Below are 10,926 nucleotides of genomic sequence, written 5' to 3' on the forward strand. Positions count from 1 at the left end.
TCCAGCGGATCTTTGGTGGAATAGGATGGGTGCAGATAAGGCCAGGTGAGCTATTTGAAAACGCCTATGCCAAGCTTTAGTTTAGACGTGGGCGGATGGGCAGCACGTGAGACCTTTCCACTGGTGGAGTACAGCCTAACGGGAGGCAGACGACGATGCAGCAAGATCCAGATGAGTAAGTCAGCAAAAAAATCGTATAGTCATTCATCGCGTCGACGTTCAGGTCCAATCCGTCGCCGCAACTTCGCATCGTTGCCGCTTTCTTGCGGCGCAAGCGACGCGACGGCGACGACGACATCGTGCCGCCGCGCACGTCGTCCTACGATTCGAAAGAGTACGAAGTGCTCATGCTTAGTCGTGTCGAAGAGGAACGGGCAATGGAAATACGCGGCTTTCCCCTCGGTCCCGCCCGTCACGGCGAAGATCCGTCGAAAACCGTTCAACGCGACATGCACCGCTGGGGACAACGAATGCAGCAGGAAAGCGGACTCTCTCCGACCGGATTGATGGGTAAAGAAGGCAAATTGTCGTCGAAAAAGAGGGCCACGCCAACAAATCACGCCCACGCGTGTTTTTTGTTTCTTAGCCAAGCGAGCCGTCTTCGTGTCGTGCCACGGTAGCGCCGAGCCAGAAGTCGAAGATAAATTTGTGTCGCTTTTTTACGTGCTGCCAATTTCACATAAAAGTAAGGGAAAGATTGATAGCGGAATTTAAGGGCGTGGTTTGGCCTGTTCATAGTAAAATTAGAAACTAAAGCACAGACATCTTGCATGCTCTTCTCGAGCCTGACTGTCCTCTTCAGAAAAGCGACCCCAAAGGCCCCCCTCCCTCCTCCTCCCCCCTCCCCCTCCCACCCACAAGTGTAGTGGAAAAAATGTATATTTGACTGTTGTCCTAGATTCCAGCTTCGTCTCCAATCTGAGACATGCCAACGTCTGTCCAAAATTTTTCTGTCTATACGACACTTTACGAAACGTCGTTCGCAAGGAAATCATCGCAACGCCGGCAACCCAGTCTATGCTCTCGGCATTGGACAAGTACCGCGCGTACCATTGCAATACAACTCTAATGAATTAATTACTTTGCGCATAGATGGTTGCGAGAGCAGCACGGAATTCCGTACGCTCTGCAGTCGCTCTTTCTCGGCGGCATTCACGCTCGCTTGCGAATGGCCGTTACGAATCCCCACTTCTCGCAACAGGATCCCTTTTTGAACGCAAACAAAAACGACGAGGACGAAGAGGAGGAGGAGGACGACGACGACGACTGCGCTTACGTCGACATCAATAAAGTGAATCAGAGACAGTCGATGGGATCGTCGAGATTACTAGTGGCAAGGCCTGTTGCCGTCGATCAAGCCGATGCGCATTTTACTAATCCGCTATTGAAAGACAAGGAAATGGTTTACGTGCCCAAGGTATTCGAATAAAAACACGGATTAATTAATTAATTAATTAATTAATCATTAATTAATCATTAATTATAATTAATTAATTGATGATGAATTGTAAGGTCGACATGCACGTCGTGAACAAGTTCTACGGAAAGGGAATTCCGGACTATTCGAAAATTGAAATCAAGACAAAGAAGAACGCTTGGGACATCGATTTGCCTAAAGACGACACGTGAGGAAGCATTCGATTTTCAGGAAGATTTTCATTGGGTCAATTTTTTCTACTAGTACTCTCGATTGGGTCGACGAATTTCCTCTGCATCGTGCAGCGTGCGAAGGAACGGTCGTCGGCGTGTTGGCTCGAATCAACGAAGGCTTCGACGCCAATCAGCCGGACAGCGACTCGTGGACTCCACTTCACTACGCTTCTTGGTAAGTGTCATGCATAGACGCTGTATATATACCACTTCGCGGACGAAGCGTTTACGTGTAGGTACGGTCACGTTCCCGTTGTGAGGGCGCTGATTGTCGAAGGGAAAGCCAAACCGCATATTGTGTAATAGATGACTTGTGAAGTGCACTCGCGTCAAGGCATAGGTTTCTTGTGTATTGTAGGAATGAAAATGGTTCGACTCCACTGCATTTGGCTGCCAGTACTGGTCGGCCAGAGGTCGTTCAGCTTCTCTTGCAGACGTCGTCAGCTCAGAAAGAGGCGCGAGATCGAGCGAATCGCACGCCGCTCGATTTGTGCGACGAGTGCAAGATGAATGACTGGGAAGTGGCCGCCATGCTTCTCAAAGGAGATGTTGTAAGAATATGCGCATTCTAAGGTGTGCATCTCATGTACAGAGTATGCATTGCTTTAGGTGGATCTTGGTCACGCTTATCGCGTCGCTGCTGGAGCGAAGGGTCCTTCGGCAATGAAAGCGAGGCGATACCAGGCAATAGCCGAACAGGTGACAAAAAAATCGAATTGAAAGTGGTGTTTTTTGACGTTTTGTTTGCAGAAAGAGAAGAAGTTGGCAGTTGAATTTTTGGACGGAAGTAAGAAGATACTTACGCTAGACAAGGGCAACGAAACGACAACTGGCGATGTCGTGAAGGTAAAAATTGATCAGCGGTCCTGTTAAGTTCTTCCCCTTCCCTGGGGCGCTAGAGAGGGTCTAGGGACGAGGCTACGTGCAACACTATCTCGGATCGTTTGAAATCTCTTTTGTTTTGCTTTAGGATTTGGCCAATAAGATGAATTTGTCGTCAGAATGTCGAGCAGTTTTTGGCCTTTGGATCAAGTCTCCTAGCCTACGTATGATACAGCATGCGCCGGAAAAACGTAATAGGCTCAATCAAACCTTTTGTAGAGTGGGAGTTGTCTGAAGACCACAACGTCATGACCCACCTCCGTCAGTGGTCGCAATTTGTTGAGCAGTTGACAGATAGCGATCCCGAAAACGAACCTGCGTCAATCGCATACAAGCGGGATTGCATGATATCGAAAAGCCAAGAAAGACGGGTTCGAGCGAACATTTTCAAATAGGTCTAGTCAATTCTAACTCGCTCTCTTTTTCATTCAGGTAAAGGATCCTTTTGCTATTGAGCTCTTGTTCTCTGAAGTACTTGCGACGCGGAGAAATTGTCGTGTTTTCATCTATTGATTTCCTCTTCTAAGGCTCAGCATTCAGTTTTGACGTCACAATATCCGTCAAGCGAGGAAGATGCTATCTACTTAGGTGGAATCTCCATGCAGGTAATGCGCAGCAACAGTCTGTCTCCTACTAACTAAACAGTAACCTCGCTTAGGTTGCTTACGGTAATCACAACGAAGGCATTCACAAGCCCGGCTTTCTCCGGTTAGACGGCTATGAACTCTTGGGCGTATACGATTCTAACGTGCCATTTTCGTACAGAAACACTTTGGATAAGTTTATACCGTCGTCGCTGATAAAGAAGCGAAATGCTGATGAACTCGAAGCGGCCGTTCTTCGCGAGCACGCCGAAATGTCCAAACGAGATCTAGATGACGTCAAGGTAAACTTATAGTTGACCCCTTTGTGAGGTATAGAAAATAGAGATTGTATCTGCGCAGTTACTTCATCTACTTTATCTCCAACACTGCTGGCAGTGGCCCTACTATGGGTCGACGTTTTTCCAAGGCACCATTCAACCAAAGGCAAGAGAAATGGGACACGAGAGTTGGCTGATCGGTTGTGAACTTTTTTTTCTATAGACTTCGTTTTTCCAAAGACGCAATCAAGTCGCTGTGCGAGTAGGCATCAGCATGGAAGGCATTCACATAATTAATCAAAGCACGAATGTATGCTCCCCCCCCGTTCCATTCGTGCATACAATTGAATTGCCTTGACTGTTTATTTTATCAGACTTTGATGTTGAGCGTTTCTCACGACGCTCTCGCTTGGTCAGCCGACACGCCAATGAGCGAATTTCGCATGGGCAGTGAAGACGGCACAGTCGACGTGACGATCAAGACGCGACAGACGATGCTCATGGATGGACTTGTCAAAGCAATTCACCACCAGTTGCAAAACGAACGACGTCAAGCTCAAGCGCAAAAAATGATCAATGAAATAAATTTGGTAAGGCAAATCCGACGAGCACAAGAAGGTGTTGTTAGAACGACGGCAATTTTAGCCAGTGGAGAGTGGCCCTGGGGAGCATCATGCCACTCCACTCCAAAGCAATACAGGCGGTAGTAGCACAGGAATGCGTATTTGGGATACGTTTCTGAGTCACAGCCAAGTTGGCAGCGACGATTTTGACGCTTGGAGTGTACGAAATGAGCAGGAGAAAGCGACGCGATTGGAATTCATAAGAGACTTCGGGTGAGATCTTTCATTAGTGACGGTCTTCGCTGATTCTTGACTTAGGGAGGTTCGCAAAGGGAGAAAGGCACTAGCAGAGTTGACATTCGAAAAATTTTGCAAGGTGAAATGATACGCCGCATGAGCGACTGGTAGTAATTTTTAAACTCCTCTGATAAAAGTCTGGCGATGATCGAGTTGAACTGGATCAATTTGGAGAGCTTTGCTACGAAGTAACTGCGAAAGTGCAGCAACTGAACGAAATTTCTATTTGTCCGTTTTTCTCTTTAGCTTGGTTGCTATGTTGGTGAAGCAGATGTTGAGGGCGCTAAAATACTGCTTGGAAATGAAGACTTTACGTTCAAGCATCTCGTCACTTGGTACTCTGAGCGAGCGCTTTTGCCTTGCTCTTTCTACGTCTCTTACTATAGGTGGTCTCAGTCGAGTCGAAGTTGGCTCTTTCTTCTTGACGATCACGCTTTGAGGCAGCGACAAAGGTGAAGAGCAGGCAATTATACTTACGGACACTTTCGTAATTATCTGTTTTCTAGGGCAACAAAGATGTATCGTAAAGTCGAAACAGTGCCCGGTTTTCTTGGCCACGCTCAGATTCCTTCACTGTTGAACCACATGAGCTCAATAAGTGGAGTAAAACTTCCTATGGCCGATTCTATGGATTGCCAACATTGTAAGAGAACCTGAGACATCAATAACTTAGTCGACAGATGAACTCTCCTACTTAGATCTAGAGAGTCTTGCTACTGCCACAGGAAAACTTAATTTTAATGAATACATAGGTTTGATATGCAGCAATTTTCTGTCAATCCAATGCAATGCGCCTCTGCTTTAGACTGGCTGGCTGTCAATGATTGCCTACCTGATAAAGCTTGGAGTGTCTGCCAGCCAACCATTCAAGAAACTTAGACGACAAATGCGTTGTGTACTACAATTTTCCTAATTCTAACAATTAAAAGCGCGCGGCACATGGAAGTAGGTTCACATGGTTCACATACCAGTCTTTCTTGACGGGAGATGGACGGGAGATGCCTGTGGCCCGTATATCCACGTAGTGTAGAATCGAAGGGCGTTGCAAAGAGGCTAAAGAAAACGCTCGTTTTTGTCACTGGCAATCCTAATAAACTAAAGGAGGTGAGTACTGGGTCTATCGTGGTTTAGATCGGCTTCAATCGCTTTAGGTTAGGGCCATTTTTGACGACTTTCCTCGTTTTGAACTCTCTTCTCAAAAGATAGATCGTAAGCGGCTTTGTGCGTGCATAAAACGATGAACTGCGAGCTCTTTTTGGTCGTAGTTCCCGAGTTTCAAGAAGAACCAGACGACATAGCAAGAGAAAAATGTCGAGAAGCAGCCAAAGTTGTACGTCACGTGCTTTTTATTTGGCACGAGCCGCAATGTAGCAACTAGGTTCAAGGTCCTGTCATAACAGAAGACACGTGCTTGTGCTTCAACGCTCTAAACGGCCTTCCTGGACCCTACATGTATATTACTCTCTTAGAGACATTATGATGATAATATTTTCTAATAGTAAATGGTTTCTTCAAAAACTCGGTCATGATGGTATGGAAATATCTGTGTTTTGCGTGTGAGACGGCTTTATTAATTAATTTTTTCAGGCTTGAATAAGATGTTAGTTGGATTTGATGACAAAACGGCGAATGCCGTCTGCACGTTTGCCTATTGCTCAGGTGACGTTGAGAAAAAAGAGAATATTCTCTTATTCAGGGGGATCACTCCAGTACAGATAATAATCATATGTTTTTTATAATAAATAATTATTTATTTAATTAAGGGCTCTATTGTTGCTCCACGCGGACCAACCAATTTTGGCTGGGATCCTATATTTTAACCTGAAGGATATGATAAAACGTGATCTACTCTATATAGATGATTTCTCTATAATGAATTTCCTCTTTTTTTTAGATATGCAGAAATGGATGCTTCATTGAAAAATACGATATCTCATCGAAGCAAGGCACTAGCAGCTTTAAAATCTTATTTTGAAAATAAAGACGATGATCATTTGAGTAGTTAGGCGCATAACACGATTGCACGCCCTGCTGCTCCCCTGACGCGCGCTACATAGCTTAGATAGGTTAGTTTAGGTTAGTTTAGGGCGTCGGCGGGGTGGTGCACCCCGCGTGCGCTGCCGCCGTCATGGAGCAAAGGGGAGGGTATAGAAATTTTATTTCAATAAAAATGAAAAAATTAATAGACTTTTCCCTCTTCTTCGGCGAGCAGTTTTTGTTGACGGGGTCTTGCCCAGGACCCCGGAGCAGTTTTTTATGACGGGGTCATGCTCAGGACCCCAAATCCTAATTAACGAATATTAGTAAAAAATAAATAATGTTTTCTACGTGTACCTTATGTCCTTGTGAGTCGTCTTTTGATCTTTCCTTTCTTGGGCTATGTGTGCCTGCAAATAAATCAATTGCAGATACATATTTTGCTGTAGGCGTCATTCTCCTCGAGAGACTACCAATAAGAATGGTAGCCTCAAATAGGAGATTCACGCCGTGAGTAGGCGGGCAGTTTTTCTTCTCGGGGCCGCACAACCACTTCAGCAGTTGATGTAGGCCTGCCCAGGAGACGTTGGCCTTTTAGACGTTATGGCCTCATACCAAAAGGAGGCGTACAGGCAGTTTAGAAGACTGCAACTATAAGGAAGTTGCACGTCTTCGTCGTCCCGCAAATTGGACCAACCCGTCGTGCCGAGGACGTTGGGACCGCGGTCTACCTCTTCGTCAACTTCTTCTTCATAGAGACCTTTGCAAAATCCAGCCTATAAAAGAAGAGAAATAAGAGAGTTGTACGAGAGGTGAGGTGGCATGCCACCTATAAAATGAGGTGAATTTGATGCCGCGAGGTCAAAAAAAGAATTAGGAACTCGAGAGGTGAAGCTAACTCACCAAAAATCACGAGTACGAATCGTTGAGAATAAGTCGAAGACGAGAAATAAAGGATCCCGACTTCTGGGTCCCCTCAAATGCCGTGCAGTCAGAGCCGAAGATTCTAGGAAGAGATTTCGCTGGCGGACGTGCGAAAAGCGAGCAGCGAGCGAGGGACGACGACGAACTCTTTTCGTTCATTCTTTCGCGTTGGCGTGCGTTAAAGCGCGTTAATTAATTAATTAATACCCCAGTCCAATGATCTCAAAATAAAAGCAGAAAATATTACCTTCTCATAATATGGTACAAATAGCACTATGTTTTGCTGTAGGACTCACAGAAAGAGACTGACTTTGGCGGTAGCGTCTTTTCGCTCTTCTCCTTGCATTTCCTAAAAGTCCCAAAGTGATAGTGGGAAAAGAGCAGTAAAGCCCATACCTTGAGCAAAGACTAGTTTGTCAATGTCAATTGGCAGGAGGTCAGGAAAACTAGCAGCAGATGACGACTTACTTGTCACCCTCTTCTTCTTCTGGTGGTGGTTGCAAGAGAACTTGAAACAAGCCAAAAACAGGTCTAACACCAAGATCAGCTCAAAAAAAAACAGACTGTCTCTTAGAGTTACTTGTGATCTGATGACAAAATTTGTGGGCAGCAGAAATATTTGTGCCCCGTAATTGTTCCGTATCGCTAATTAAATATATTATTCAAATGACGTCATGTTCATTGGACGGCGGCGAAGTCAAGACCTGCCTACATCCGGATAGAAACCTTCGGACGTTCCAAATGACGTCGTCGCCTGACGTAAATGCGGGCAGTGGTGTCGGGACTTTGAAAGGACTTGAAAGGACTTGACTTTCCCAAGGCATCGTTCCCTACAGATATCCACCTCTGACCGTCAGATGAAGACACACGTATTGCTCTCGTTTCTAGTCGTCCTTGTCGCTTCAGCCTGTGCCGAAAGTAAGCGTCACGATAGAAATTGTTTCGTTCACCGCACGCATAGCCAGCCTAGCCAGCCAAACACTCGGACTAATACATGTATGCATATATGCTTGTAGGCGAGCGGGATCCTTCTTCGAGTGAATCATCCGATCCGAGCGCAACAGTAAGAGAAACTGTCGACCAAGTGTCAGATCCAGAAATAGGCTAATGGACTATTGTTATCTTTAGGAAACGAAAGAGGGTGCGGATTCTAACCCACCGGAAACGGTTGAATTGAAGGACGAAGATAAGGAGGACAGCGTCGACGGCGTAGCATACGTTGTGACCGACAAGGTATCAACCGTTTCAGACCTATTCGATCCCTATAAAACGTTTCGCAGGATCTCATAGAAAAGTTGTCCTACAAGATGAAGCAAAATCTTCAAGACGATGCAATAGCACTTCCAGAGGTGCAAACCTTCCCCTTTCACATTTGACTAATATTGACGTGTATTTTTTTCAGAGTACCGAAGCAACCGACCAGGCCACTACGGTAAGAGCACGTACTCAAATAATTAAATAAATAATTAAATAAATATTCAGGAGACTGTCGAACAAGACTCACCAACTGCTAACACTGAAGAACCTGATGCAGTTGGCACTCAATGACCCTACATGCCACAAGCATTTAAAAGGAAAGAGAAATCGACTTGCCCCCGAGTTAGCAATATTATTATCATTACTCATAAATCTTACAACACATGAACTACCGGGCGCACGTCATTATAAACCATTGTAAGGCGTCTGCTTGGATTTTTGTTTCAGCACGTCTTTCACAGCTAGATTGATGATAGTTTTAATAAAGAGGGGGCCACAGTGCTCGTGCTGTCGTACCAGTTCTTTCTTCTTCTGTTAGAGTCCCTTTCGGAAAGTCCACGTCAAAAGTAATAAACAATGAGCCGAGGATGTTATTATTGTCGTAGTTTGGCATGCCCTCTCCCTTTTTTCGAATTCTAGCTCCGGGCCACGTGATCTTCTCTCTTTCGATGTGCACCTGTGACGAGAGAATTAGGAAAATTCAATACGGAGAAAAGGCTTTTTTCTCGTCTACCTTGTGCCCGTCCAAGTGAACAAGGTCCATGGAAAATCCATTCAGAGCATCGAGAAGAGAGATCGTGATGTTAGTATACAAGTCGTCTCCTTCTCTTTCAAATACGGGGTGTCTAAAAACATAAAGTGGTCAATGTCCCCCTTTGCCTTCTTCTACCAAATGCCCCCGTCTTGCCTCATTTGAATGATGTGAAAGGTCAGGTCTCCCGGCTCGCCATCAACGTGCGGTTCTCCTAAATAGAGAAATACGTATGAAGACCAGAATGAATGAAACCTTCTCGTACCTTCCGCAATGAATGGATAATCGTGCCCGTCCACCATTCCTGGCTCAATCTCAATTTCCAGTATCTTTTCCTCGGTCACAAATCTAGATAAGAAGTAGATCTTTTACAGATGAGCTCAGCTAGCATCGTACGACCTTACTTCACATTCGGACACTCTTCGCAGACTTGCTCGGGGCTCATCTAAAAACGACCAGTTCATCAATCCAAAGAGAGAAAAAAAACAGAAAAAAAAAACAAGCTCACCTGAAATCGTCCTGGACCCAATTGGTGCGTTCTCATTTCCGTGCGACAGTTGCATTGTCTCGTTCCCGGTGCCGGTTTCGCGACCGGCTTGTAGCGCGCCACCTGTGCGCGACGAGTCACTCGTCTCCCCCTTTCCCCAACAAATATGGACACGCGTGTTACAGTACCTCGATAAAATCTCCCGTATATAATTCGACCAAGGAAACTTCGAGATCGACGACGATGCTCGCGCCGCGAGGAATCTCGCGCTGTCCGCCGCCCGAATCGTCGCCGAAACCAAAATGAAAGCCGCCGCCGAAACCGTTGCCAAAGAATCTACGCGAAAGGACGTTCACGTCTTACGCGAATCCAAACGACACGCCCCACAGAGTTAATTACACGTGGCGATCGCTCGAACGCACTGCCGCACTTACGATGAGAAGACGTCCGAAGCGTCGTGCATTCCTGCGTTCTTTAGGCCTTCTTCGCCGTGCCGATCGTACGTTTCGCGCTTCTCCGAGTCCGATAGCACCTAAAAACGGAAGCGAAGAGGCTCGGCGAGTTTTCTCGCCAGTTCCTGGTTCTCTCGACCTCGTAGGCGGCCGAGAGGTCTTGAAACTTCTGCTCTGCGTCCGAGTTGTCTGGATTCTTGTCCGGATGGTACTTTACCGCGAGCTTTCGATAGGCTTTCTTGATTTCTTTCCTTGACGCGGTTTTCGAGACGCCCAGGATCTTGTAGAAGTCGCGTCTGGTTTCGAGAGCCGACGTTCATGTAAAGTTAATCGTTGCAAAGTCGATTCGTTTACCCCGCTTGAAGAATAGACGCATTTAGAAGCACCAAGAGGACGACGATAGCTGACAGGACCCTCATTATTGTACGGGCGTTCTCTTGACGCCACGTGCCAGCGTAGCCCCGTAGAACACATGTCTAATGGAATTTAATCACTAGAGAATGATGGCCCGGTGTTCACCGTGTTGCCATCATGCAGAGCCTCCCACCGCTTACCGTACGCGAGTGCATAACATAGTGTGACGTCATAGTTTTTATGCTGTCACATATTCACGTTGTCATTACAGCCGTTAGCTACTACTAGTACAGCTCAGTCCTACCTACATACTGTAAATACAGTACTTGCATGATTGCTGTGTTTTCCTAATTAGGCGCTTTTCTGACGTACAGTACAGTGCGTGCCAGCATAAATGGCCACAAAACGCGCGCTAAGATCACTGTAGATCACTCGCTGCAAGACATACAGTGTCACTGTGTGTCAACGAA

General features: G+C 46.1%; 4 protein-coding genes across 4 annotated transcripts; 3 read left to right on the plus strand and 1 right to left on the minus strand.

Annotated features, from left to right (window-relative positions):
- Positions 1-34: 34 nt before the first annotated feature.
- Positions 35-5,199, plus strand: LOC136193426 (krev interaction trapped protein 1-like). The gene is made up of 28 exons (XM_065982328.1): positions 35-175; positions 224-510; positions 587-685; positions 899-1,037; positions 1,093-1,417; positions 1,513-1,625; positions 1,682-1,825; positions 1,887-1,949; positions 2,009-2,201; positions 2,260-2,349; positions 2,401-2,496; positions 2,621-2,696; positions 2,752-2,903; positions 2,965-3,003; positions 3,060-3,137; positions 3,191-3,240; positions 3,298-3,418; positions 3,477-3,560; positions 3,618-3,704; positions 3,769-3,984; positions 4,040-4,230; positions 4,276-4,333; positions 4,392-4,442; positions 4,501-4,589; positions 4,641-4,706; positions 4,761-4,897; positions 4,953-5,006; positions 5,060-5,199. The coding sequence occupies exons 1-28, from the start codon at positions 156-158 to the stop codon at positions 5,131-5,133; spliced, it is 3,192 nt and encodes a 1,063-aa protein (XP_065838400.1). The 5' UTR covers positions 35-155; the 3' UTR covers positions 5,134-5,199.
- A 42-nt stretch (positions 5,200-5,241) lies between these two features.
- On the plus strand, positions 5,242-6,437 carry LOC136193027 (inosine triphosphate pyrophosphatase-like). Its single transcript, XM_065981816.1, has 8 exons — positions 5,242-5,358; positions 5,406-5,463; positions 5,520-5,584; positions 5,633-5,706; positions 5,754-5,785; positions 5,842-5,963; positions 6,018-6,094; positions 6,149-6,437. Exons 1-7 carry the CDS (start codon positions 5,242-5,244, stop codon positions 6,072-6,074), a joined length of 525 nt encoding a protein of 174 aa, XP_065837888.1. The 3' UTR covers positions 6,075-6,094; positions 6,149-6,437.
- Positions 6,438-7,930: 1,493 nt separating this feature from the next.
- On the plus strand, positions 7,931-8,927 carry LOC136192746 (uncharacterized). The gene is made up of 6 exons (XM_065981446.1): positions 7,931-8,073; positions 8,172-8,218; positions 8,284-8,388; positions 8,436-8,504; positions 8,558-8,587; positions 8,638-8,927. The coding sequence occupies exons 1-6, from the start codon at positions 8,013-8,015 to the stop codon at positions 8,701-8,703; spliced, it is 378 nt and encodes a 125-aa protein (XP_065837518.1). The 5' UTR covers positions 7,931-8,012; the 3' UTR covers positions 8,704-8,927.
- Positions 8,530-10,560, minus strand: LOC136192743 (dnaJ homolog subfamily B member 11-like). The gene is made up of 11 exons (XM_065981443.1): positions 10,457-10,560; positions 10,242-10,398; positions 10,085-10,182; positions 9,839-9,986; positions 9,672-9,773; positions 9,568-9,608; positions 9,429-9,511; positions 9,320-9,377; positions 9,146-9,257; positions 8,929-9,088; positions 8,530-8,873 (listed from the first exon to the last, which is right to left on the minus strand). Exons 1-11 carry the CDS (start codon positions 10,519-10,521, stop codon positions 8,818-8,820), a joined length of 1,080 nt encoding a protein of 359 aa, XP_065837515.1. The 5' UTR covers positions 10,522-10,560; the 3' UTR covers positions 8,530-8,817.
- Positions 10,561-10,926: the final 366 nt, after the last annotated feature.

This window comes from Oscarella lobularis, chromosome 11 (genome assembly GCF_947507565.1).
Source record: "Oscarella lobularis chromosome 11, ooOscLobu1.1, whole genome shotgun sequence".
Taxonomy (NCBI): domain Eukaryota; kingdom Metazoa; phylum Porifera; class Homoscleromorpha; order Homosclerophorida; family Oscarellidae; genus Oscarella; species Oscarella lobularis.